Source organism: Crinia signifera, chromosome 6 (assembly GCF_055691185.1).
Source record: "Crinia signifera chromosome 6, ASM5569118v1, whole genome shotgun sequence".
Classification (NCBI taxonomy): domain Eukaryota; kingdom Metazoa; phylum Chordata; class Amphibia; order Anura; family Myobatrachidae; genus Crinia; species Crinia signifera.
The window spans coordinates 5,738,308-5,766,262 of record NC_139222.1 but is presented as its reverse complement, the minus strand read 5'-3'; the positions used below and the strand labels follow the sequence as shown (position 1 = coordinate 5,766,262).

The 27,955-nt window shown below is 46.4% G+C and overlaps 2 protein-coding genes across 5 annotated transcripts in view; one reads left to right on the top strand and one right to left on the bottom strand.

Moving 5' to 3' along the window:
- The window catches only part of LOC146009858 (uncharacterized), a 360,424-nt gene that overhangs the window by 89,482 nt on the left and 242,987 nt on the right, over positions 1-27,955 (bottom strand). The gene's annotated exons all lie outside the window — the stretch shown is intronic.
- Positions 19,733-27,955, top strand: part of LOC146009862 (uncharacterized) — a 151,902-nt gene continuing 143,679 nt past the window's right edge. For 2 of the 3 annotated variants that reach the window (XM_083150417.1, XM_083150420.1), the window contains exons 1-2: positions 19,733-19,882; positions 27,430-27,511. In XM_083150417.1, the coding sequence (XP_083006543.1) occupies positions 19,737-19,882; positions 27,430-27,511 (228 nt within the window). In that variant the 5' untranslated portion in view covers positions 19,733-19,736. The remainder of the gene's footprint in view (positions 19,883-27,429; positions 27,512-27,955) is intronic. The other variant, XM_083150418.1, reaches the window with a different exon arrangement.

Here is a 27,955-nt window from a genome sequence, read left to right as displayed (position 1 = left end):
CTTATTCTAGTTCACTCTTTCTAAATCTAGAGTTAGATTTGGGTGGGGTTTTACTTCAAAGTGAGATCTATATTGCAGTGTAAAAAATAAAGCAGCCAGTATTTACCCTGCACAGAAACAAAATAACTCACCCAAATCTAATCTCTCTGCACATTTTACATCTGCCCCACCTGCAATCAGTGGCGGGCTGGGCCGGGGGGAAGGGTGCCATGTGGCCCCCGGGCCGCTTAGCCAGTCACTGGCTGCGGGCCGCACTGGATCACCATCCACCTCCTCCAGGCAGCCCTCCTGCGCTGGCCGCGGCTTCCAGAGCATGGCCGCGGCTTCCAGAACAGGGCCGCGGCTTCCAGAGCATGGCTGCCAGCCATCTTCCTGTAGCCGCGGCCGTGTTCTGGAAGCCGCGGCCAGCGCAGGAGGGCTGCCTGTGCCTGGAGGAGGTGGATGGTGACCAGCACGGCCCGCAGCCAGTGACTGGCTAAGCGGCCCGGGGGCCACATGGCACCCTTCCCCCGGCCCAGCCCGCCCCTGATTGCAGGTGGGGCAGATGTAAAATGTGCAGAGAGATTAGATTTGGGTGAGTTATTTTGTTTCTGTGCAGGGTAAATACTGGCTAATTTATTTTTTACACTGCAATATAGATCTCACTTTGAAGTAAAACCCCACCCAAATCTAATTCTCTCTGCACGTTACATCTGCCCCACCTGCAGTGCACATGGTTTTGTCCATCTAAGAAGGATTTTGTCAGAAAGAGTGAACTAGAATAAGGCCCTTTATCCCAAAAACGGAATACTTTCCCAGGCAGCCTCCAGGCTTGGAGCTGCTGGGATGGTAGCAGGGGACCTCTGCTTTCTAACAAGCTGAGTGGTTCCTTGGAGCTCCATGGGGCTCTCCGTCGGCGGGCAGGAGACCCTGGCAGGGGATCAGGGCTGCCCATCTCTGGAGCTCACATCTGGGCCAGAGGTGTTCAGCTGGTCCCCTGACCAAATCATGGAAGTAGGTTTTGGAGGGAACCATCCCCCCTGGCCAGACTGCCCGGCACCTGCGAGGAATCTGCCCCCCCCAGGTGGGCTGTGGCTCAGAGGAGTAACCACTCCCCTCTGTCCATAGGGACAATGCTGACTGTGCATGTGCCCAGCGCCTGCACGTCTCATGCACTTAAGGTGATTGGTTGAAGACCACAGGGTGGGCTTACCCCCTGCAGTACTGTGTGTTGGAGTAGCATAAAAGGAGGGCTCAGCCCTGTGTTATTTGTACATCTACCTGATCTGAATGCTGTAACATTACCTGTATGCTGTACCTCCTAGGGACCTAGGAGAGGGCTCTTTTAAGAGATTCTACTTTGAGCAAATAAATCATCTATTGCCTCAAGACAACTGCTTTCATCTTGCGACCAACAGAATTACTGCAATAATTCCGTTCTGGGTACCAGTATCCAGCGTCCTCCCAGTCTCTGCCCTGCCAGCTACCAAAGCAGAGGTCTGGTCCGTGACCAGTGGGGAACCAAGCGACGCCAGCCGAGGGGGTGTCAGCGGCGTGTCGGCGCACACCCTACAGCAGGTAGTACTCAGGTGCAGCGCTTGGGCCTGAGGAGGTAACCGTGGTTCCAGACGCCACGTATTAGGAGTCTGGTGGTGGCAGTGATAACCCCGCCCACTGCGTAGTGGGCGGAGTCAGTAACAGGCGGTTACTGACGGTAACAGGGAATCCCCTATTGGCCATGTCCCGGGAGACCAGGAACCGCTATCTGTGGACCCGAAGGGCGTAGCCAGAGCGTAAGGGCAGGCGTCCGGTCACAGCACCGCGTCCCCTCGCCATGCTTCGGGCACACTATTTTATTCTCCTACCATGCCCTAGTGGATGGTAGGGCATGAAATACTCCCCCCCCCCCCCCCCCCCACCACCACCACTACTGTGAGTCCAGGATGTCTATGCCTGCATATCAGAGTGACTGGGTCAACAACTAACAATTGTCGACATACTCTAGGCTGACAGTGACAGAAGGTTGACACAAGCTTGAGGTCTACATTTACATGGTCGACACTCAAAAGGTTGACGTGAGTTTTTCGTGGAATTTTTAGACCAAATTAGTTCTTTACTATCCTCAGTGGGCATATAACAGTGTGCTGAGCGTAGGTGAGGTGACGCCGTACACTTATACCGTGTTCCTGTCAATCTATGTCGACAGAGACACAAAAAAAACCATGAAAATTCATGTGGACCTTTTGCCCATGTTGACATAATATATGTCAACATTTTGCCCGTGTCGACCATCTGAGTGTAGACCACGAAAATGCTGGGCGCACGCCTGGGAACACATACGGCTCGATGCATGCTCGGGGCGGGCGGTGCTGACGTCACATGACCTCAGCACCTGCAGGCTGCACGCACCGGGCTCGCACGGGCGTGCGCTGTCTGTCCTGGCTTGCAGGACCCGATTGGAGCACAGAGAGAGCCACCAGACCAGCCGCGAGCCCAGCGGCTCTCTCTGTGCGCGATCGGGAGGCAGAGCCTCCACCTTGGGATAACAAATCGGCCACCTGTACCTCAGCCCCCTCTGGCATTTGTAGTGGAAGGACTGCCGGCCTGAGAAGCCCCAGGTTCCAGGATCCATCTCAGAGGTTACAGGGACCAGAGAGTCAGATGCCCTGGGTGTTTCTGCACCTAGGCCCGAACCAGGCCTGGCAGGCAGGGGGCTCTCCTGGAATGCTGCCCCAGCAGGCTTCAACATGCGGAGTTTAGCAAAAACTCTACCCTGGAAGTCAGAGTAGAAACAAAGGCCCATTTCCAGGTTACATCTGCCATCTTGACTGCAGAAAACATGGCGGCCATTTTGTGTGAACACCTCCATGGATGAATTAGCTCATCACTGAAGCACTTTAACGAGTGCTGTCCTTATGCTGCATTTCACAGAACACAATGTAAAGGGGGGCACGTATTATATATTGCTGACAGGCAGTCTCCAGTCAGGCGCCTGTTATAAAGGTGCCCGTCAGAAGACTATGGCTGATTAACAAATATTAACTTTTACAGCCTTGTACTGATCTCTGCGGCCTCCATTATACAATGCAGCAGTTACACAAGCCCGTTACATGGCGATCCAAGGTGCAAGGTCTGGGCTGGCTGTGGTGTTATGCGATACAGCTTCTACATACATACATCCCAGGTGCCTGTATTGGATCATTGACATCTGGGGGGGGGGGGGGGGGTCATTCTGCTCTGTACAGTCCTTGGCAAATTCATAACGGGACCAATGTTTACACTCTGTGCATGCCCATATTCTCATAGGGCTGCTGTGCGGGCGCCTTTGCCGACTTACATAGGGCCTTATTCTAGTTCACTCTTTCTGACAAAATCCTTCTTAGATGGACAAAACCATGTGCACTGCAGGTGGGGCAGATGTAACTTGTGCGGAGAGAGTTAGATTTGGGTGAGTTATTTTGTTTCTGTGCAGGGTAAATAATGACTGCTTTATTTTTACACTGCAATATAGATCTCACTTTGAAGTAAAACACCACCCAAATCTAATTCTCTCTGCACAAGTAACATCTGCCCCACCTGCAGTGCACATGGTTTTGTCCATCTAAGAAGGATTTTGTCAGAAAGAGTGAACTAGAATAAGGCCCATTGTCTCCGTGACGTACGCACAGCGTGGGCAGGATGGAGGCGGGCGTGGGGGTGTTTGTATGCGAGCTCCCTGCGTTTCCTGGGCGTACCCACAAAAAAACAGTGAGCGCACCCAGGAAACCGCTGGTCGTCCCCATGTGAACAGAGGAGGGCACCTGCCCTTTGGTGGTGGGGGGCTGATGACACAGGACGTCAGATGCCCCATTCTCGGACGCCTTAAGTCTAGGTCAGTCAAGACTTACATTTGCGAACGGGTTAAAAATCCCTCGTTTGTCGGTGACCATCAAATGGTTTTGGCCCCGTATGCAAAATAGATCTAGCTGCCGCAACTTGCCAGTATTCTGGGGGAATTCGGCCCATCACAAATGGTTCTGAATCGGCCCCAGAGTCCTGTATGACATACATATACCGTGCAGGTGCTGACATGGCAGCTGCGGTACAAAGGTGATCCCTATAAGCAGCACATTCCCATCCCTGACCTACAGGCACAGAACACCCTATCTCCAGAGATACGCCCGCAGCAGTAACGGGGCCTTGGGGAGAAACAAAGTATACAGGGCCACATGTATCAAGCTTAGGGATAAAGTGGACAGTGATAAACAACCAGCCCCTAACGGTCATGTTACAGGCTGGGTTTGAAAAATGGGGGGGGCTGATTAGCTGGTTGTTTATCACTCGCCACTTTTACCGCTTTTTGAAGTTTGATACATCTGGCCCAGAGAGAGAGAGAGATAATCAACCTCTAAAGGTGCCCACACACTAGAAAGATCTGCGATCGTAAGATGTGCGCATAAATTAGCCTTGAAAACTTTTTCCGTCCTGGACATAAGATTTCAGGCAAGCGCACATCTTTACCAAAGATTTTTCTCAAGATCCCGTGTGCGTTCCTATGGATCTTTGGTTAAATCTTCTGATCTTTTGTGAAGCACGTAAGATCAGAAGATTCAGCTAAAGATCCACGGGAGCGCGCATCGGACCAAAATCAGCCGATTTTCGACCGATTATCGGTAAACATCGGACGATACATCGGCCGATTATCGGAAATCGGCCAATCGGTCCAAAAATCGTTCTAGTGTGTGGGCACCTTTAGAACGTTGCAAATGAATACTGTGTCAGCTTACAATATTACTTGTTGTTACAAGTGCTATTGCATCAATTATCCTACAGTGAACACACCGTACACACCAAAAGATCATCTGCTAACCCCCGCAGCGTCAGGAATGTTATTAGTCCTTACATGTTGTATGTTTAGTTTATTTTTTTTTTAAATTTGCTTAAACTTTTAAAAAATAATGTAATAATAAAGGTTATTTTTATAAGTTCATTTCTTGTGCGCCGCACAACAGACGTTCTTTTGTTTCCCCTGTAATTTGCCGGTTCTCACCATATGAGCCTATGTTAAACTCTTAACATGGGTGTCTATGGAGATGCAAACAGCCTATCAGGCACGAAACACCTATAGCGCTCGCTCCTGATTGGCTGAGCAGAGGTCCATTGACTTACGTCCCCACAGTGGATTCTACAGGACAAGAGGACCGAACCTACATGTCAGGGCAGGTGAGTATGTGCATGTATGTATGTATGTATGTATGTATGGTGTGTGCATGTATGCTATTAAAGTTGTACTTTTCATGCTGTGTGTATTTGAGTATTGATACCGCTGTGGAACTACAGGTCCCAGCGGGCCCTGTAATGCCCCACCTGCAGGGACTTGTGGTTCTCCTAGTCCCTGCATGCCGGGGGAGGCTTTCTGGGACTTTGAGTTCCACAGCACAACCAATATAAACCTGGCACCCATCACCCAGCAGTGCCATAGATAGCCAGGGGGAGGGCACCCCTTTACTGGGGGGGGGGGGGGGGGATCCGCTGCCCCAGGGACCCCAGCCAGGGCTGACCAGACCCGACAGGGACATGATATAATAAGTGTCCCCCGGCTGTTGCATTACCCTGATCCCCATAGGTCCACATGGTCAAAAAGTTGACACATACAATAGGTCAACATGAAAACGGTCGACATAGACAACAAAAACGTTAAAAAGTCATGTCGACCATTTTCATGTCGATCTTTTCCATTTTTGTCCGATTGCTTGTGTTGACCTTTTCGATCCAAGCCCTGTATATTTTTTTACGGTGTCGACCTAGGCCTGTTGACCAATAGTGGTCGACCTATCGACATTAATTGGGTCAACTCTATGACCCATACCTGGAGCCCGGCGCTTTTGTTTCCCCTGTATTTGGGAAACCAGGGCCTGTCCAAGAGCTCGGGGCAAAGCGGCCATCTTGGATGCACTATAGAGGTGACCATGCGTGAGAGAAGGCTGGTCCCAGCCAATCAGCAGCCGCTCAGTCATTTGAAATCTCCTGTCCACCACTGTCCTCTCTCTCTGTCAGCCAGCAGCAGGGGTGCGGCGGGTGGTGCGAGAGATGCCGCTGCCACACCGGTTATCATGCCTACACATGGCACAACATGGCCAAATCCAACACAACAGATTGTTCACCTTCCCGCCTGATGAAGAGATCAGCGGGCTCGATGAACGCCTCGCGGGCACCCGCACTGGATCGTCATCCAGTGCGGGTGCCCGATTGGTCGGAAATGGCCGGATCATTATTAAAAATCTTACTGTGTCTGGGCACCTTACCCTCACTATGGGGCGCTGTGTCCTGATTTTGCGACCTGTTCTCCGTGAAGGGCGCATGTGTTTCCCGAAATGTGCTCACACATGAATATGTAGACACAACGGGATTCGTTATTCGCACAGGACCCTCATTAATTTGGAGGATGACGGGTGGACCCCCTAATGAACAGTGAGGACCAAGTATGTTCCTTATTTTGGTTCTACAGAGGGTGTATAATAAATTGTACATATAGAGAAGAAGGAAAAGGATTTCCCGGTGCGGTGCACCTACATTGACTCACACGAGTAAAAGTTAACTTTTATTAACGTAATTTAAGATAGCGAAATATAAAAACAAGACAACATGAATATGATGTGTTTAAAAAACGGTGGCTCACTGACTTCACACAATTTTGACTATCTCAGTACAGCTGTATACAGGTATTAACTGCTGACACTTGTATAATTATATAAAGTGTTTAATATAGTAGTGTCTTCTTGGCTGGGTCCCCCAGTGTAAAGGTGCACGGGGCTGTATATAGTGCCATATCTGAATATCCGCTGGCCGTATCCAGTATGATAGTGCAGTGGGAAATGCCCTCATTTGTTAAATTGATGTAGCACAATAATTGTTTGCTGCAGTTGTGTCAATGCATGAATGTCTGCTTATTTTTGCAGAAAAGGAGAGTGTTTTAGAAAAAGTCAACACAAGTGTCGACCCATGTCGATTATTTCATGCAGTGAGAAGATAAACTGCCCCTTTAAATTACTTTCAGAAGTCACAAAGTATCAGTAGGTTGCTCAAATCATTTCCGTAATAGGAATGTGGCAATATCGTTTTGCAACAATGTGTGGGACTTCTCTTTTATATCTCTAGAAGTATCAAAGGATGTACTGTGTCATACAGCACTAAAGGGACATATATGCAGGGAAAACCTGTATTTAGCACAATACTGCAAGTGCGTGTTGATATAGTGTTAACTACACCTTGTGGGAACAGCACTAAGGGGGTTATTCTGTTTGGTACGGTGGGACCGTATACGGGCGAATCAGGTTTTTTTTTCATCTGCACATGCAACCGCACACAGCTTACGGACGGGTCTCTCCATGCGAAAAAACCTGTCCGCAAGAACACGGTCATTGTGGGCGGCATGTGGGCGTTTTTATGGGTGTAGCCGGAATAATGAGGAAAACTGGGCGTAAACATGGGCGTACACAGGGGTGTGCACACAAAATGCACGGTGCCACAACCGCCTCGATAGGCGAACGCACAGTGCATTTTGTACCAAAAAGCTCCAGACCACCCCTAGAGATACCGTATGAGAGCGGACGCCTGGGTCTGCTAATTACTCAAACACATACACCTGAATGTAATAAACAATGCTGTAAGCCACACACAGCCCTGAAACACATTGGAACCTTATCTTTCTACACTTCTCTACATGTAAATGTTGGTTTCATTTTAGGAAATATTTATTCTAAGACCTGCTTATATATGTCATGCTTATATATGTATATACTATACAGCGTTTTTTTATGTTTTATTATTAAATGTGTGATAAAAATAATAGGTACTTGTGTATTATCACGGCGCCCATCGCATCGCAGACCATAAGGCATGCGACGGTATACGATGCGATGCGACGAGATGTTCCCCAATGTCATACAATGTTAAAATTGTATGGCATTGTATATGGCATACAATGCCATACAATGCGATGGGATGCGATTATAACTTGTATAAGCACCCTAATGGGTGCTTACAATGTTAAAAGCACCCACACACCACCCCCAGTATGAACGTGAATCCGAAGCGTGGCAAGCGCAGCGAGCCCGTGAGGGGCGGCGGTACGCATCCTCCAACCTTTTCATACCCCCACTATCCACGTCGGCGAGGAGTTGAGTTTATATAGTGTGTAGAGCGCAGCGAGCCACCGAGCCCGAAGCGTGGTGAGCGGACGCGCATATCTTCACAGGTATTACTCGTCCCCTCACGGGGCTAGCTGCGCTTGCCACGCTTCGGGCTCGGTGGCTCGCCACACTATATAAAATCAACTCCAAGCCGACGTGGATAGTGGGGGTATGAAAAGGTCGGAGGACGCGTACCGCCGCCGCTCGCCACGCTTCGGGTTCACGTTCATGCTTATACAATTTAACATCGTATAGGGGGCTTACATAGCATCGCAGTGCATCGGGTGTATGGCATGCGATGAAAAATCTTGCAACTTAATATTGGAGGAGCCGTGATAATACACAAGTACCAAATAATAAATTAGTGATAATATTTATATTCTGTTAATGTGCTTGTCTCCTATTCACTGTAGTTAATACATTATTGTGATTTTTAGAGTTGATTGTCTTAATTGAACACCAATTGGTAAGTTATTGCTGTGGGTATATATACCACCAGCTACCATACCGGAAGGCACCTTTGAAAAAGCCACAGCATGTGGCGAAACGCGTCAGGTGTAGACCTTCTCACCCACAGGATTGGACCAACAACCACTTCCAAACACCCCACTCTGCTTTTGGGGACCATCGCAGCACCCACCAATTCAGTGTGGGACTCATCACGGATACAAAAAACTCCAGGTGAGCCTTGCCATCCTTAGCCACCTGTTGAGACTGTGTTTCCTCCATTCCAACCGATTCAGGTCCGCAGTTGATCTCCAACCGACATCAGGAGTTCGGGGTAACCAGCTGACACCCTCCTCCAGGTGAGCTATACCAAACTCTAGCCACCTCCCCCTAACTGCACTAGGAGAACCTGCGGTCACCCCCAAGGTGTGATTACACATATCAAGTGACATTGGATACATTTGTCACACTTAGGAGGACTTTTCCCACCTGGGTTCAAATTGCCTCAATCTACCATCTTAAGGTTCCAGGGAGAGCCCAAATCCAATTAGGGCTAAACTGGACAGAGTCTTCACTGATTCCTCCAGCAGCACCAAACAGGATACTGTACAAATAGAGAGGACCCTTTCCATTCATCATCCCCTCCCCATATACAGCAGAGTTATTGGATACAAAAAGTATGGTCAAGTGCACTTACCAGTTGGACTGAAATTCTTAACAGTTAAGGCCTTGTGGTTCCGTGATCCATCTCACCAGTGAGATTTTTTATATTTATATTTATTATATATTTGTTATATGTATGTATGTTATTTTAAAACAGTGATATTACATAAAGAATTTATTAAATTCAAACCATTGTTTCTTCATTGTAACTCCAGCGCTGCTTCTCTGTTGTCATATTACTCCTCCATCACATGAGACTGGTTCCTCCATAATATGAGTAGATGTATCCTGTGTATGACCTGTGGGTGTATAATTATCAGGGTGTGTGAGGTCTTCTCCATCACATGAGGCCGGTTCCTCCATAATATGAGTAGATGTATCCTGTGTATGACCTGTGGGAGTATAATTATCAGGGTGTGTGAGGTCTTCTCCATCACATGAGGCTGGTACCTCCATAATATGAGTAGATGTATCCTGTGTATGGTCTGTGGGAGTATAATTATCAGGGTGTGTGAGGTCTTCTCCATCACATGAGGCTGGTTCCTCTATAATGTGAGCAGATGTACTGTATCTGGTGTATGACCTGTGGGTATATAATTATCAGTGTGTGTGAGGTCTTCTCCATCACATGAGGCTGGTTCCTCCATAATATGAGTAGATGTATCCTGTGTATGGTCTGTGGGTGTATAATTATCAGTGTGTGTGAGGTCTTCTCCATCACATGAGGCTGGTTCCTCCATAATATGAGTAGATGTATTCTGTTTATGATATGTGGGAGTATAATTATCAGTGTGTGTGAGGTCTTTTCCATCACATGAGGCCGGTTCCTCCATAATATGAGTAGATGTATCCTGTGTATGATCTGTGGGAGTATAATTATCAGGGTGTGTGAGGTCTTCTCCATCACATGAGGCTGGTTCCTCCTTAATATGAGTAGATGTATCCGGTGTATGGTCTGTGGGTGTATAATTATCAGTGTGTGTGAGGTCTTCTCCATCACATGAGGCCGGTTCCTCTATAATATGAGTAGATGTATCCTGTGTATGGTCTGTGGGAGTATAATTATCAGGGTGTGTGAGGTCTTCTCCATCACATGAGACCGGTTCCTCCATAATATGAGTAGATGTATCCTGTGTATAATTATCAGGGTGTGTGAGGTCTTTTCCATCACATGAGACCGGTTCCTCCATAATATGAGTAGATGTATCCTGTGTATGACCTGTGGGTGTATAATTATCAGTGTGTGTGAGGTCTTCTCCATCACATGAGGCCGGTTCCTCCATAATATGAGTAGCTGTATCCTGTGTATAATTATCAGGGTGTGTGAGGTCTTCTCCATCACATGAGGCCGGTTCCTCCATAATATGAGTAGCTGTATCCTGTGTATAATTATCAGGGTGTGTGAGGTCTTCTCCATCACATGAGGCCGGTTCCTCCATAATATGAGTAGATGTATACTGTGTATGACCTGTGGGTGTATAATTATCAGTGTGTGTGAGGTCTTCTCCACCACATGAGGCCGGTTCCACCATAATATGAGTAGATGAATCTGGTGTATGACCTGTGGGAGTATAATTATCAGTGTGTGTGAGGTCTTCTCCATCACACGAGGCCGGTTCCTCTATAATATGAGTAGATGTATCCTGTGTATGACCTGTGGGAGTATAATTATCAGTGTGTGTGAGGTCTTCTCCATCACACGAGGCCGGTTCCTCTATAATATGAGTAGATGTATCCTGTGTATGACCTGTGGGAGTATAATTATCAGTGTGTGTGAGGTCTTCTCCATCACATGAGGCCGGTTCCTCTATAATATGAGTAGATGTATCCTGTGTATGACCTGTGGGAGTATAATTATCAGTTTGTGTGAGGTCTTCTCCATCACATGAGGCTGGTTCCTCTATAATATGAGTAGATGTATCCTGTGTATGACCTGTGGGTGTATAATTATCAGTGTGTGTGAGGTCTTCTCCATCACACGAGGCCGGTTCCTCTATAATATGAGTAGATGTATACTGTGTATGACCTGTGGGAGTATAATTATCAGTGTGTGTGAGGTCTTCTCCATCACATGAGGCCGGTTCCTCTATAATATGAGCAGATGTATCTGGTGTATGACCTGTGGGTGTATAATTATCAGTGTGTGTGAGGTCTTCTCCATCACACGAGGCCGGTTCCTCTATAATATGAGTAGATGTATACTGTGTATGACCTGTGGGAGTATAATTATCAGGGTGTGTGAGGTCTTCTCCATCACATGAGACCGGTTCCTCTATAATATGAGTAGATGTATCCTGTGTATGGTCTGTGGGAGTATAATTATCAGGGTGTGTGAGGTCTTCTCCATCACATGAGACCGGTTCCTCCATAATATGAGTAGATGTATCCTGTGTATGGTCTGTGGGAGTATAATTATCAGGGTGTGTGAGGTCTTCTCCATCACATGAGGCTGGTTCCTCTATAATATGAGCAGATGTATCTGGTGTATGACCTGTGGGTATATAATTATCAGTGTGTGTGAGGTCTTCTCCATCACATGAGGCTGGTTCCTCCTTAATATGAGTAGATGTATCCTGTGTATAATTATCAGGGTGTGTGAGGTCTTCTCCATCACATGAGGCTGGTTCCTCCATAATATGAGTAGATGTATCCTGTGTATGGTCTGTGGGAGTATAATTATCAGTGTGTGAGAGGTCTTCTCCATCACATGAGGCTGGTTCCTCCTTAATATGAGTAGATGTATCCTGTGTATAATTATCAGGGTGTGTGAGGTCTTCTCCATCACATGAGGCCGGTTCCTCCATAATATGAGTAGCTGTATCCTGTGTATAATTATCAGGGTGTGTGAGGTCTTCTCCATCACATGAGGCCGGTTCCTCCATAATATGAGTAGATGTATCCTGTGTATGGTCTGTGGGAGTATAATTATCAGGGTGTGTGAGGTCTTCTCCATCACATGAGGCTGGTTCCTCTATAATGTGAGCAGATGTACTGTATCTGGTGTATGACCTGTGGGTATATAATTATCAGTGTGTGTGAGGTCTTCTCCATCACATGAGGCTGGTTCCTCCATAATATGAGTAGATGTATCCTGTGTATGGTCTGTGGGTGTATAATTATCAGTGTGTGTGAGGTCTTCTCCATCACATGAGGCTGGTTCCTCCATAATATGAGTAGATGTATTCTGTTTATGATATGTGGGAGTATAATTATCAGTGTGTGTGAGGTCTTTTCCATCACATGAGGCCGGTTCCTCCATAATATGAGTAGATGTATCCTGTGTATGATCTGTGGGAGTATAATTATCAGGGTGTGTGAGGTCTTCTCCATCACATGAGGCTGGTTCCTCCTTAATATGAGTAGATGTATCCGGTGTATGGTCTGTGGGTGTATAATTATCAGTGTGTGTGAGGTCTTCTCCATCACATGAGGCCGGTTCCTCTATAATATGAGTAGATGTATCCTGTGTATGGTCTGTGGGAGTATAATTATCAGGGTGTGTGAGGTCTTCTCCATCACATGAGACCGGTTCCTTCATAATATGAGTAGATGTATCCTGTGTATAATTATCAGGGTGTGTGAGGTCTTTTCCATCACATGAGACCGGTTCCTCCATAATATGAGTAGATGTATCCTGTGTATGACCTGTGGGTGTATAATTATCAGTGTGTGTGAGGTCTTCTCCATCACATGAGGCCGGTTCCTCCATAATATGAGTAGCTGTATCCTGTGTATAATTATCAGGGTGTGTGAGGTCTTCTCCATCACATGAGGCCGGTTCCTCCATAATATGAGTAGCTGTATCCTGTGTATAATTATCAGGGTGTGTGAGGTCTTCTCCATCACATGAGGCCGGTTCCTCCATAATATGAGTAGATGTATACTGTGTATGACCTGTGGGTGTATAATTATCAGTGTGTGTGAGGTCTTCTCCACCACATGAGGCCGGTTCCACCATAATATGAGTAGATGAATCTGGTGTATGACCTGTGGGAGTATAATTATCAGTGTGTGTGAGGTCTTCTCCATCACACGAGGCCGGTTCCTCTATAATATGAGTAGATGTATCCTGTGTATGACCTGTGGGAGTATAATTATCAGTGTGTGTGAGGTCTTCTCCATCACACGAGGCCGGTTCCTCTATAATATGAGTAGATGTATCCTGTGTATGACCTGTGGGAGTATAATTATCAGTGTGTGTGAGGTCTTCTCCATCACATGAGGCCGGTTCCTCTATAATATGAGTAGATGTATCCTGTGTATGACCTGTGGGAGTATAATTATCAGTGTGTGTGAGGTCTTCTCCATCACATGAGGCTGGTTCCTCTATAATATGAGTAGATGTATCCTGTGTATGACCTGTGGGTGTATAATTATCAGTGTGTGTGAGGTCTTCTCCATCACACGAGGCCGGTTCCTCTATAATATGAGTAGATGTATACTGTGTATGACCTGTGGGAGTATAATTATCAGTGTGTGTGAGGTCTTCTCCATCACATGAGGCCGGTTCCTCTATAATATGAGCAGATGTATCTGGTGTATGACCTGTGGGTGTATAATTATCAGTGTGTGTGAGGTCTTCTCCATCACACGAGGCCGGTTCCTCTATAATATGAGTAGATGTATACTGTGTATGACCTGTGGGAGTATAATTATCAGGGTGTGTGAGGTCTTCTCCATCACATGAGACCGGTTCCTCTATAATATGAGTAGATGTATCCTGTGTATGGTCTGTGGGAGTATAATTATCAGGGTGTGTGAGGTCTTCTCCATCACATGAGACCGGTTCCTCCATAATATGAGTAGATGTATCCTGTGTATGGTCTGTGGGAGTATAATTATCAGGGTGTGTGAGGTCTTCTCCATCACATGAGGCTGGTTCCTCTATAATATGAGCAGATGTATCTGGTGTATGACCTGTGGGTATATAATTATCAGTGTGTGTGAGGTCTTCTCCATCACATGAGGCTGGTTCCTCCTTAATATGAGTAGATGTATCCTGTGTATAATTATCAGGGTGTGTGAGGTCTTCTCCATCACATGAGGCTGGTTCCTCCATAATATGAGTAGATGTATCCTGTGTATGGTCTGTGGGAGTATAATTATCAGTGTGTGAGAGGTCTTCTCCATCACATGAGGCTGGTTCCTCCTTAATATGAGTAGATGTATCCTGTGTATAATTATCAGGGTGTGTGAGGTCTTCTCCATCACATGAGGCCGGTTCCTCCATAATATGAGTAGCTGTATCCTGTGTATAATTATCAGGGTGTGTGAGGTCTTCTCCATCACATGAGGCCGGTTCCTCCATAATATGAGTAGATGTATACTGTGTATGACCTGTGGGTGTATAATTATCAGTGTGTGTGAGGTCTTCTCCACCACATGAGGCCGGTTCCTCCATAATATGAGTAGATGTATCCTGTGTATGACCTGTGGGTGTATAATTATCAGTGTGTGTGAGGTCTTCTCCATCACACGAGGCCGGTTCCACCATAATATGAGTAGATGAATCTGGTGTATGACCTGTGGGTGTATAATTATCAGTGTGTGTGAGGTCTTCTCCATCACATGAGACCAGTTCCTCCATAATATGAGTAGATGTATCCTGTGTATGACCTGTGGGTGTATAATTATCAGTGTGTGTGTGAGGTCTTCTCCATCACATGAGACCAGTTCCTCCTTAATATGAGTAGCTATATACTGTGTATGACCTGTGGGTGTATAATTCTCAGGGTGTGTGAGGTCTTCTCCATCACACGAGGCCGGTTCCTCTATAATATGAGTAGATGTATCCTGTGTATGACCTGTGGGAGTATAATTATCAGTGTGTGTGAGGTCTTCTCCATCACATGAGGCTGGTTCCTCTATAATATAAGTAGATGTATCCTGTGTATGACCTGTGGGAGTATAATTATCAGTGTGTGTGAGGTCTTCTCCATCACATGAGGCTGGTTCCTCTATAATATGAGTAGATGTATCCTGTGCATGACCTGTGGGTATATAATTATCAGTGTGTGTGAGGTCTTCTCCATCACATGAGGCTGGTTCCTCTATAATATAAGTAGATGTATCCTGTGTATGACCTGTGGGAGTATAATTATCAGTGTGTGTGAGGTCTTCTCCATCACATGAGGCTGGTTCCTCTATAATATGAGTAGATGTATCCTGTGCATGACCTGTGGGTATATAATTATCAGTGTGTGTGAGGTCTTCTCCATCACATGAGGCTGGTTCCTCTATAATATAAGTAGATGTATCCTGTGTATGACCTGTGGGAGTATAATTATCAGTGTGTGTGAGGTCTTCTCCATCACATGAGGCCGGTTCCTCCATAATATAAGTAGATGTATCCTGTGTATGACCTGTGGGTGTATAATTATCAGTGTGTGTGAGGTCTTCTCCATCACACGAGGCCGGTTCCACCATAATATGAGTAGATGAATCTGGTGTATGACCTGTGGGAGTATAATTATCAGTGTGTGTGAGGTCTTCTCCATCACACGAGGCCGGTTCCTCTATAATATGAGTAGATGTATCCTGTGTATGACCTGTGGGAGTATAATTATCAGTGTGTGTGAGGTCTTCTCCATCACACGAGGCCGGTTCCTCTATAATATGAGTAGATGTATCCTGTGTATGACCTGTGGGAGTATAATTATCAGTGTGTGTGATGTCTTCTCCATCACATGAGGCTGGTTCCTCCATAATATGAGTAGATGTATCCTGTGTATGACCTGTGGGAGTATAATGATCAGTGTCTGTGAGGTCTTCTCCATCACATGAGACCAGTTCCTCCATAATATCAGTAGATGTATCCTGTGTATGACATGTGGGAGTATAATTATCAGTGTGTGTGAGGTCTTCTCCATCACATGAGGCCGGTTCCTCCATAATATGAGTAGATGTATCCTGTGTATGACCTGTGGGAGTATAATTATCAGTGTGTGTGAGGTCTTCTCCATCACATGAGGCCGGTTCCTCCATAATATAAGTAGATGTATCCTGTGTATGACCTGTGGGTGTATAATTATCAGTGTGTGTGAGGTCTTCTCCATCACACGAGGCCGGTTCCACCATAATATGAGTAGATGAATCTGGTGTATGACCTGTGGGAGTATAATTATCAGTGTGTGTGAGGTCTTCTCCATCACACGAGGCCGGTTCCTCTATAATATGAGTAGATGTATCCTGTGTATGACCTGTGGGAGTATAATTATCAGTGTGTGTGAGGTCTTCTCCATCACACGAGGCCGGTTCCTCTATAATATGAGTAGATGTATCCTGTGTATGACCTGTGGGAGTATAATTATCAGTGTGTGTGATGTCTTCTCCATCACATGAGGCTGGTTCCTCCATAATATGAGTAGATGTATCCTGTGTATGACCTGTGGGAGTATAATGATCAGTGTCTGTGAGGTCTTCTCCATCACATGAGACCAGTTCCTCCATAATATCAGTAGATGTATCCTGTGTATGACATGTGGGAGTATAATTATCAGTGTGTGTTAGGTCTTCTCCATCACATGAGGCCGGTTCCTCCATAATATGAGTAGATGTATCCTGTGTATGACCTGTGGGTGTATAATTATCAGTGTGTGTGAGGTCTTCTCCATCACATGAGGCTGGTTCCTCCATAATATGAGTAGATGTATACTGTGTATGATATGTGGGAGTATAATTATCAGGGTGTGTGAGGTCTTCTCCATCACATGAGGCTGGTTCCTCCATAATATGAGTAGATGTATCCTGTGTATGACCTGTGGGAGTATAATTATCAGTGTGTGTGAGGTCTTCTCCATCACATGAGGCCGGTTCCTCCATAATATGAGTAGATGTATCCTGTGTATGACCTGTGGGAGTATAATTATCAGTGTGTGTGAGGTCTTCTCCATCACATGAGGCCGGTTCCTCCTTAATATGAGTAGATGTATCCTGTGTATGACCTGTGGGTGTATAATTATCAGTGTGTGTGAGGTCTTCTCCATCACATGAGACCGGTTCCTCCTTAATATGAGCAGATGTATCTGGTGTATGATATGTGGGTGTATAATTATCAGTGTGTGTGAGGTCTTCTCCATCACAAGAGGCTGGTTCCTCCTTAATATGAGTAGATGTATCCTGTATATGACCTGTGGGAGTATAATTATCAGTGTGTGTGAGGTCTTCGCCATCACATGAGGCCGGTTCCTCCTTAATATGAGTAGATGTATCTGGTGTATGACCTGTGGGTGTATAATTATCAGTGTGTTTGAGGTCTTCTCCATCACATGAGGCTGGTTCCTCTATAATATGAGTAGATGTATCTGGTGTATGACCTGTGGGTGTATAATTATCAGGGTGTGTGAGGTCTTCTCCATCACATGAGGCCGGTTCCTCTATAATATGAGTAGATGTATCTGGTGTATGACCTGTGGGAGTATAATTATCAGTGTGTGTGAGGTCTTCTCCATCACATGAGGCCGGTTCCTCTATAATATGAGTAGATGTATCTGGTGTATGACCTGTGGGAGTATAATTATCAGTGTGTGTGAGGTCTTCTCCATCACATGAGGCCGGTTCCTCTATAATATGAGTAGATGTATCTGGTGTATGACCTGTGGGAGTATAATTATCAGTGTGTGTGAGGTCTTCTCCATCACATGAGACCGGTTCCTCCTTCATACAAGTAGATAGCTCTCTTGATTGTTCTGTTGGGAAAAATGTGTAGTGGTTAAATGAACTGCATCCTTCTAATAATGACATCATATAACATTATAATTCATATTATCTAGCCATAGGAAAAACCGAAAACCTATTTCCCAATAACGGTAACATTTGGTAGCTTTCCAGATTTTTTTCTATGCAGATATAATTTCAAAAGCTTTGAGAATGACACTAGTATTGGGTTTCATAAAATTAGCTGCCTTCTTTTTCAAGACCTCTGCAATTGGCCCGGGTCGCTGTCAATCACCTTTTGGGCCACATACTGATTGATGGCTGCCCACTCTTGCCTGATCAATGCTTGGAGTTTGTCAGAATTTGTGGGGTTTTATTTGTCCACCTGTCTCTTGAGGATGGACCACAACTTCTCAATGGGATTAAGGACTAGGGAGTTTCCCAGCCATGGACCAGTAATTTCCATGTTTTGTTCCCCAAACCACTCTGTTATGACTTTTAACTTATGGCGAGGTGGTCCGTCATGCTGGAAAAGGCATCGTTCTTCACCAAGCTACTAGTTCCCATCCGCCGCAGGGACCCCGCCGCTGACTTCACATACGCTGCAGGGACCTCCTTCAAGTAACAAAAAAAAAAAGATTTTTAGACGCCAAAAAAAATGACTAGAAAACCTTTATTTTATAAGATCACATTCCAGGTCACCTAAAAAAGATGTTGAATGCAAAATGCTGAAACTCTGCGACAATCATGGTGAAAGCAGTTCTCCATCCTAGCATAGAATACACTCTCGGCGAATTAGAGTCAAACCCCCACTTAAAAAAAATACAAGAGCGAATTGCATGAAAACGGAGAACTGGCCGGCATTCGCTTTCGGCAAACAGTGAACAGTGAATGCAGCAGAGATCATTTTTGGAGAAAAACAGCCCTGTCTACCGAAAAAAGCGGTGAATCAAGAGGATTGAATACCGGCCATTGTTTGTGCATGTGAGAGAAAAAGAGATGGCAGTGTTTCCTAGTCACAGGGACACTAGATACAGTATATATATATATATATATATATATATATATATATATATATATATATATACAGGTCGAGTATCCCGTATCCGAATATCCGTTATCCAAATTATTCCGAAAACCAGACATTCCAGAAAGTGAAAAAAAAATTTTTTTTTGCTAAAAACTCACTGGGGACATTTGTAACAGCATCACTGGGGACATGATATGTAACTGGCACTATATATGTGCAAGACAATGATTGCTTGGCATTCAAATTCACTGCTGAGATAGTACGTATGACATATGTAGCATGACATATAACACACAGTACATATAATATACATATATGGGGTGTAATATACGGTATAGCACAGATATATTTAGCATGCAGGGTATAAAGTAACATACAGTGAAATGTACACATCATATATGGCATGTAACATGTATGTAGAATAACACACAGTACATATAGGATACATTGATATAGTGCATTAATATACAGTATATAATAATATATATCTTTATATACCATACAGTGTATAATTTAAAGTACAGGGTAATGTACACATCACATATGACATGTAACATGTATGTAGTATGACATATAACACAGCAGCAGCCTCTCACATCCCTGTTACGCCCACCCATCAGCCGGGGACATAATTAGCTGACCTCCCGCTGACCCAATCCAACATGGCCGCCGCGGCCTCACCCTGGTTGCTGTAGTAACGCGCATGCTCAGAGGCAGTAGCCAAGATTATAGACGGCGCAATTTAAGGAGTAAAAATTTAGGAGAGCGACGTATTCGGCGGCCATGTTCTCATGGCCGCCGCTCCTATGACTAGACACAGTCAGAGGAGAGGCGGCCATTTTGTTGTAGTCATTACATTCTCTATTCTTCACATAGCTGCGGACACGACGGAAGACGAAGGCCTGTCCCTGTGTCACGGTGCCCGGACAGAGGTGATGTATGTACTGTATACCGCTCCTTCCTTCTTATAATATTAATATATATTATACCTCACTGATATAAACTGCATATAGGGGACAGGGGACTGCACGGTGATATCTGTCCATAGGGGAGAGGGGACTCTATGGTGATATCTGTCCATAGGGGAGAGGGGACTCTATGGTGATATCTATCTATAGGGGAGAGGGGACTCTATGGTGATATCTATCTATAGGGGAGAGGGGACTCTACGGTGATATCTATCTATAGGGGAGAGGGGTCTCTATAGTGATATCTATCTATAGGGGAGAGGGGACTCTATGGTGATATCTATCTATAGGGGAGAGGGGACTCTATGGTGATATCTATCTATAGGGGAGAGGGGACTCTATGGTGATATCTATCTATAGGGGAGAGGGGGCTGCACGGTGATATCTATCTATAGGGGAGAGGAAGCTCTATGGTGACATCTATCTATAGGGGAGAGGGGACTCTATGGTGATATCTATCTATAGGGGAGAGGGGACTCTATGGTGATATCTATCTATAGGGGAGAGGGGACTGCACGGTGATATCTATCTATAGGGGAGAGGGGACTCTATGGTGATATCTATCTATAGGGGAGAGGGGACTCTATGGTGATATCTATCTATAGGGGAGAGGAAACTCTATGGTGATATATATCTATAGGGGAGAGGGGACTCTGGTGATATCTATCTATAGGGGAGAGGGGACTCTATGGTGATATCTATCTATAGGGGAGAGGGGACTCTATGGTGATATCTATCTATAGGGGGGAGGGGACTCTATGGTGATATCTATCTATAGGGGAGAGGAAACTCTATGGTGATATATATCTATAGGGGAGAGGGGACTCTATGGTAATATCTATCTATAAGGGAGAGGGGACTCTATGGTGATATCTATCTATGGGGAGAGGGGACTCTATGGTGATATCTATCTATAGGAGAGAGGGGACTCTATGGTGATAACTATCTATAAGGGAGAGGGGACTCTATGGTGATAACTATCTATAGGGGAGAGGGGACTCTATGGTGATAACTATCTATAGGGGAGAGGGGACTCTATGGTGATATCTATCTATAGGGGAGAGGGGACTCTATGGTGATATCTATCTATATGGGAGAGGGGACTCTATGGTGATAACTATCTATAGGGGAGAGGGGACTCTATGGTGATATCTATCTATAGGGGAGAGGGGACTCTATGGTGATATCTGTCCATAGGGGAGAGGGGACTCTATGGTGATATCTATCTAGAGGGGACTCTATGGTGATATCTATCTATAGGGGAGAGGGGACTCTACGGTGATATCTATCTATAGGGGAGAGGGGTCTCTATGGTGATATCTATCTATAGGGGAGAGGGGACTCTACGGTTATATCTATCTATAGGGGAGAGGGGACTCTATGGTGATATCTATCTATAGGGGAGAGGGGACTCTATGGTGATAACTATCTATAGGGGAAAGGGGACTCTATGGTGATATCTATCTATAGGGGAGAGGGGACTCTACGGTGATATCTATCTATAGGGGAGAGGGGACTCTACGGTGATCTCTATCTATAGGGGAGAGGGGACTCTATGGTGATATCTATCTATAGGGGAGAGGGGACTCTATGGTGATATCTATCTATAGGGGAGAGGGGACTCTACGGTGATATCTATCTATAGGGGAGAGGGGACTCTATGGTGATATCTGTCCATAGGGGAGAGGAGACTCTATGGTGATATCTATCTATAGGGGAGAGGGGACTCTACGGTGATATCTATCTATAGGGGAGAGGGGACTGCACGTCGATATCTATCTATAGGGGAGAGGAAACTCTATGGCGATATCTATCTATAGGGGAGAGGGGACTCTACGGTGATCTCTATCTATAGGGGAGAGGGGACTCTACGGTGATATCTATCTATAGGGGAGAGGGGACTCTACGGTGATATCTATCTATAGGGGGGAGGAGACTCTACGGTGATATCTATCTATAGGGGAGAGGGGACTCTATGGTGATATCTATCTATAGGGGAGAGGGGACTCTATGGTGATATCTATCTATAGGGGAGAGGGGACTCTATGAAGATATCTATCTATAGGGGAGAGGGGACTCTATGGTGATATCTATCTATAGGGGAGAGGGGACTCTATGGTGATATCTATAGGGGAGAGGGGACTCTATGGTGATATCTATCTATAGGGGAGAGGAAACTCTATGGTGATATCTATCTATAGGGGAGAGGGGACTCTATGGTGATATCTGTCTATAGGGGAGAGGGGACTCTATGGTGATATCTATCTATAGGGGAGAGGGGACTCTATGGTGATATCTATAGGGGAGAGGAGACTCTATGGTGATATCTATAGGGGAGAGGAAACTCTATGGTGATATATATCTATAGGGGAGAGGAAACTCTATGGTGATATCTATCTATAGGGGAGAGGGGACTCTATGGTGATATCTATCTATAGGGGAGAGGGGACTCTACGGTGATCTCTATCTATAGCGGAGAGGGGACTCTATGGTGATCTCTATCTATAGGGGAGAGGGGACTGCACAGTGATATCTATCTATAGGGGAGAGGGGACTCTATGGTGATATCTATCTATAGGGGAGAGGGGACTCTACGGTGATCTCTATCTATAGCGGAGAGGGGACTCTATTGTGATATCTATCTATAGGTGAGAGGGGACTCTATTGTGATATCTATCTATAGGTGAGAGGGGACTGCACGGTGATATCTATCTATAGGGGAGAGGGGACTCTATTGTGATATCTATCTATAGGTGAGAGGGGACTGCACGGTGATATCTATCTATAGGGGAGAGGGGACTCTATGGTGATATCTATCTATAGGGGAGAGGGGACTGCACGGTGATATCTATCTATAGGGGACTCTATGGTGATATTTATCTATTGGGGAGAGGCGACTCTATGGTAATAACTATCTATAGGGGAGAGGGGACTCTATGGTGATCTCTATCTATAGGGGAGAGGGGACTCTACGGTGATCTCTATAGGGGAGAGGGGACTCTATGGTGATATCTATCTATAGGGGAGAGGGGACTCTACGGTGATATCTATCTATAGGGGAGAGGAGACTTTATGGTGATATCTATCTATAGGGGAGAGGGGACTTTATGGTGATATCTATTTATAGGGGAGAGGGGACTCTATGGTGATATCTATCTATAGGGGAGAGGGGACTCTATGGTGATATCTGTCTATAGGGGAGAGGGGACTCTATGGTGATATCTATCTATAGGGGAGAGGGGACTCTATGGTGATATCTATAGGGGAGAGGAGACTCTATGGTGATATCTATAGGGGAGAGGAAACTCTATGGTGATATCTATCTATAGGGGAGAGGAAACTCTATGGTGATATCTATCTATAGGGGAGAGGGGACTCTATGGTGATATCTATCTATAGGGGAGAGGGGACTCTACGGTGATCTCTATCTATAGCGGAGAGGGGACTCTATGGTGATCTCTATCTATAGGGGAGAGGGGACTGCACAGTGATATCTATCTATAGGGGAGAGGGGACTCTATGGTGATATCTATCTATAGGGGAGAGGGGACTCTACGGTGATCTCTATCTATAGCGGAGAGGGGACTCTATTGTGATATCTATCTATAGGTGAGAGGGGACTCTATTGTGATATCTATCTATAGGTGAGAGGGGACTGCACGGTGATATCTATCTATAGGGGAGAGGGGACTCTATTGTGATATCTATCTATAGGTGAGAGGGGACTGCACGGTGATATCTATCTATAGGGGAGAGGGGACTCTATGGTGATATCTATCTATAGGGGAGAGGGGACTGCACGGTGATATCTATCTATAGGGGACTCTATGGTGATATTTATCTATTGGGGAGAGGCGACTCTATGGTAATAACTATCTATAGGGGAGAGGGGACTCTATGGTGATCTCTATCTATAGGGGAGAGGGGACTCTACGGTGATCTCTATCTATAGGGGAGAGGGGACTCTATGGTGATATCTATCTATAGGGGAGAGGGGACTCTACGGTGATATCTATCTATAGGGGAGAGGAGACTTTATGGTGATATCTATCTATAGGGGAGAGGGGACTTTATGGTGATATCTATTTATAGGGGAGAGGGGACTCTATGGTGATATCTATCTATAGGGGAGAGGGGACTCTATGGTGATATCTATCTATAGGGGAGAGGGGACTCTACGGTGATCTCTATAGGGGAGAGGGGACTCGGTACTTGTGTATTATCACGGCGCCCACGAAAATCGGCCGCAAATCGCATGGAAAAATCGGATGCGATTTTGCGGCCGATTTTTGGCCGATTTTCGACCGATTTTTCACTTTTTCCGGCCAATTTGCATGCTGTTCCATTATTGCACACCTTGCACACCCCCGATTTCCATCGTAGTGCATCGCATGCAGTATAGTGGCATGTGATGCATGCCATGCGATGCATGTGAAGCGATTCGATTTGTAATTGTACAATCACCCTGATGGGTGATCATTTAATTGTACAATCAGGGGCATTTTCCCGAAAATCACATCGCATACCATCGCATAGTACCTGGGGGTGTGCAAGGATGGAATAACATGCAAATCATCAGGAAATGGCCGAAAATCTGCAAAAAATCGGACGCAGATCAAATCGGCCGATAAATCGGATGCGATATCTGATGCGATTTGGATGAAATCGGGCGCCGTTATAATACACAAGTACCGGGGACTCTATGGTGATATCTATCTATAGGGGAGAGGGGACTCCATGGTGATATCTATCTATAGGGGAGAGGGGACTCTATGGTGATATCTATCTATAGGGGAGAGGGGACTCTATGGTGATATCTATCCATATGGGAGAGGAAACTCTATGGTGATATCTATCTATAGGGGAGAGGGGACTCTATGGTGATATCTATCTATAGGGGAGAGGGGACTCTATGGTGATATCTATCTATAGGGGAGAGGGGACTCTATGGTGATATCTATCCATATGGGAGAGGAAACTCTATGGTGATATCTATCTATAGGGGAGAGGGGACTCTATGGTGATATCTATCTATAGGGGAGAGGGGACTCTATGGTGATATCTATCTATAGGGGAGAGGGGACTCTATGGTGATATCTATCCATAGGGAAGAGGGGACTCTACGGTGATATCTATCTATAGGGGAGAGGGGACTCTATGGTGATATCTATCTATAGGGGAGAGGGGACTCTATGGTGATATCTATCTATAGGGGAGAGGGGACTCTATGGTGATATCTATCTATAGGGAAGAGGAGACTCCACAACGACCACCAGCCTCTCTCTCTCTCTCTCTCTCTCTCTCTCTCTATATGTACTTGTGTATTATCACAGCGCCCACTACTCCATTTGCGTAGAGGGCTATTCACGGTAGTGAAATCGCATTGTATGCCATATTGTATTATTATTATTTATTTATTAGCAGTTTCTTATATAGCGCACACATATTCCGCAGCGCTTTACAGAGTATAGTTCTGAGCAAAAACACATAACAAATTACAGCACAAGACAGTTTAGGACAAGTACATGGTTAATACGGATAGTTGCACCAGGGGACAGGACACTGAAGCAATTATCAGGGTGGCAGAGGTTTATATATTCTAAGAAAGGCACATAAGGAGAGAGGGCCCTGCTCGTGAGAGCTTACATTCTAAGGGGAGGGTTAGACAGACAGGGGTGACACAGAGGGGGAGGGGCAGACAGACAGGGGTAATACAGAAGGGGAGGGGCAGACAGACAGGGGTGATACAGAAGGGGAGGGGCAGACAGACAGGGGTGATACAGAGGGGGAGGGGCAGACAGACAGGGGTGACACAGAGGGGGAGGGGCAGACAGACTGGGGTGACACAGAAGGGGAAGAAGTGAGCATAAACAGGTTAGGATGAGAGATGGTCAGGTTTTATGCTGGAGGGTGGAAAGGGGTCAGCTTTTGGTCAGGTATGGCATGCGACGCTATTTTGCTATCTAATGTATTCACTGCTCTGTGTCAGTGAAAGATAGGATGCGATAAAAAATCGCATCGGATGGCTTGCCATTATTGTATGGTATGCGATGCGATGAGATATCGGTTCTGATGGTACCTAGAATAATGGCATTTAATGGTAAAATGTGAGGGGGGGCGGCGGTACACGTCCGACCGACCTTTTCATACCCCCACTATCCACGTCGGCGTGGAGTTGATACATAATACACGTCCACTTGCGGGGCTCGCTGCGCTCGCCACGCTTCGGGGTCGGTGGTTTGCTGCGCTCGCCACACTATATAAAATCAACTGCACACCAACGTGGATAGGGGTATGAAAAGGTCGGTTGGACGCGTACCGCCGCCCCTCGTGGGGCTCGTTGTGCTCGTCACGCTTCAGGATCACGTCGATACTGTGTGTGTGTGGGGGGGGGGGGCATTAATAAATGACAGAAATTTAATGCTATAGTACATAACGGCATGCGATGCGATTTCACTAAAGGCCCCCATACACTACACGATTTGGGCCCGATTTCACCCGATTCTGGAGGATCGGGCTGAGAAATCGGGTGAAATTGCCCAAATCGTGCAGGGTATGACATCCAATCTGATCCGATGCGCGGTCCCGTGCACATCGGATCAGATCTGGATGTCGGACGGTCTGCACATAAGATAAATCTTATGTGCAGCCGGCATTGAGCTGGTCTGTGGGCATGGGGACCGGGAGCAGGGTCCGGTCCATGTGTGATAAGAGAGGGTAGTCACCTAGCGGCAGGAGAGGTGGTGGGGCGCGGGGTCCGGTCCAGCTGCAGGAGGGGTAGTGAGCTAGTGTGTGGACTGGAGACTAGGTAGCGGCAGCTGCAGGCGGGGAGCACGGAGCGCACGGCGCATAATAACAGAGTCCGGGTAGCGGCGAGCGGGAGAATAGGAAACATCCTATTCAAAAGACTGGGCGGACGCTGATTGGCCGAGAGCACAGCCAATCAGCGTCCGCCCTGCCCGCCCAGTCTTTTGAATAGGATGTTTCCTATTCTCCCGCTCGCCGCTACCCGGACTCTGTTATGCGCCGTGCGCTCCGTGCTCCCCACCTGCAGCTGCCGCTACCTAGTCTCAGCTGGACGTGCTCCCCTCCTGCAGCTGCCGCTACCTAGTCTCAGCTGGACGTGCTCCCCTCCTGCAGCTGCCGCTACCTAGTCTCAGCTGGACGTGCTCCCCTCCTGCAGCTGGACTGGACCCCGCTCCCCGCCACCTCTCCTGCCACTAGGTGACTACCCTCTCTCATCACACATGGACCGGACCCGGCCCTCTGAGCCCTCTGACGAAGTCCTTTGATGATGAAACGCGTTGGAGCGTGGCCTAGCGTCGATCAAGCTGTTACTGAAGACGTTGTGAGTGTAACCTCTCCGCCACCCTGTGTGTTGACACAGATCCACGCTGTTCTTCACTGCGGTTGTGTTAACCGTCAGTTAGGGTACGATACCCATTGCTTATATGTGATTATGAAATAAATGGCCTTGCATATTGCACTATGGAGCGCTCCTTTGTTTGTTTTATAGATTGAGTGACCCTTCGAATCCAGGTGTTGTCAGGAGCTGCCGGTCATATTACAGACCAAAGTGCAGGAGATTGGAAGTTTGGGTATTAACCCTGTTGGAAACTGGACTTTTGTGGGACTTGCGCACATACGAGTTCACCAAACTCCTAACCCCCCCCCCCCCCTCGCAGCGTGTTTATGCACGCACGGGCTGTGAATGGATGTTTAACATAAACATCGATTTGCAGGCTGCGGGGGGAACACCCACATCATTCGATGGTCGCTGATTACGAGGTATTCTTCACTGTGCATGGGCATTCTGAAGGAAGTGGTGGGCAGCTGATCTGGTGATGTCAGCTGGCCCCCCCACGTCACTGGGCGATTTCCATGGGAACGCCCAGTGAAATCGGGAAGTCCCCCGTCCTGCCGCCCTATGCACCCCTCCCGCCGCAGGACTGTGATTCTGTGATCATAGCTGTTTTATATCCCTCATACTCAGGAATGTGTTCCCGTACGCTTCCCGAGAACGTACCCTTTCACACTGCACT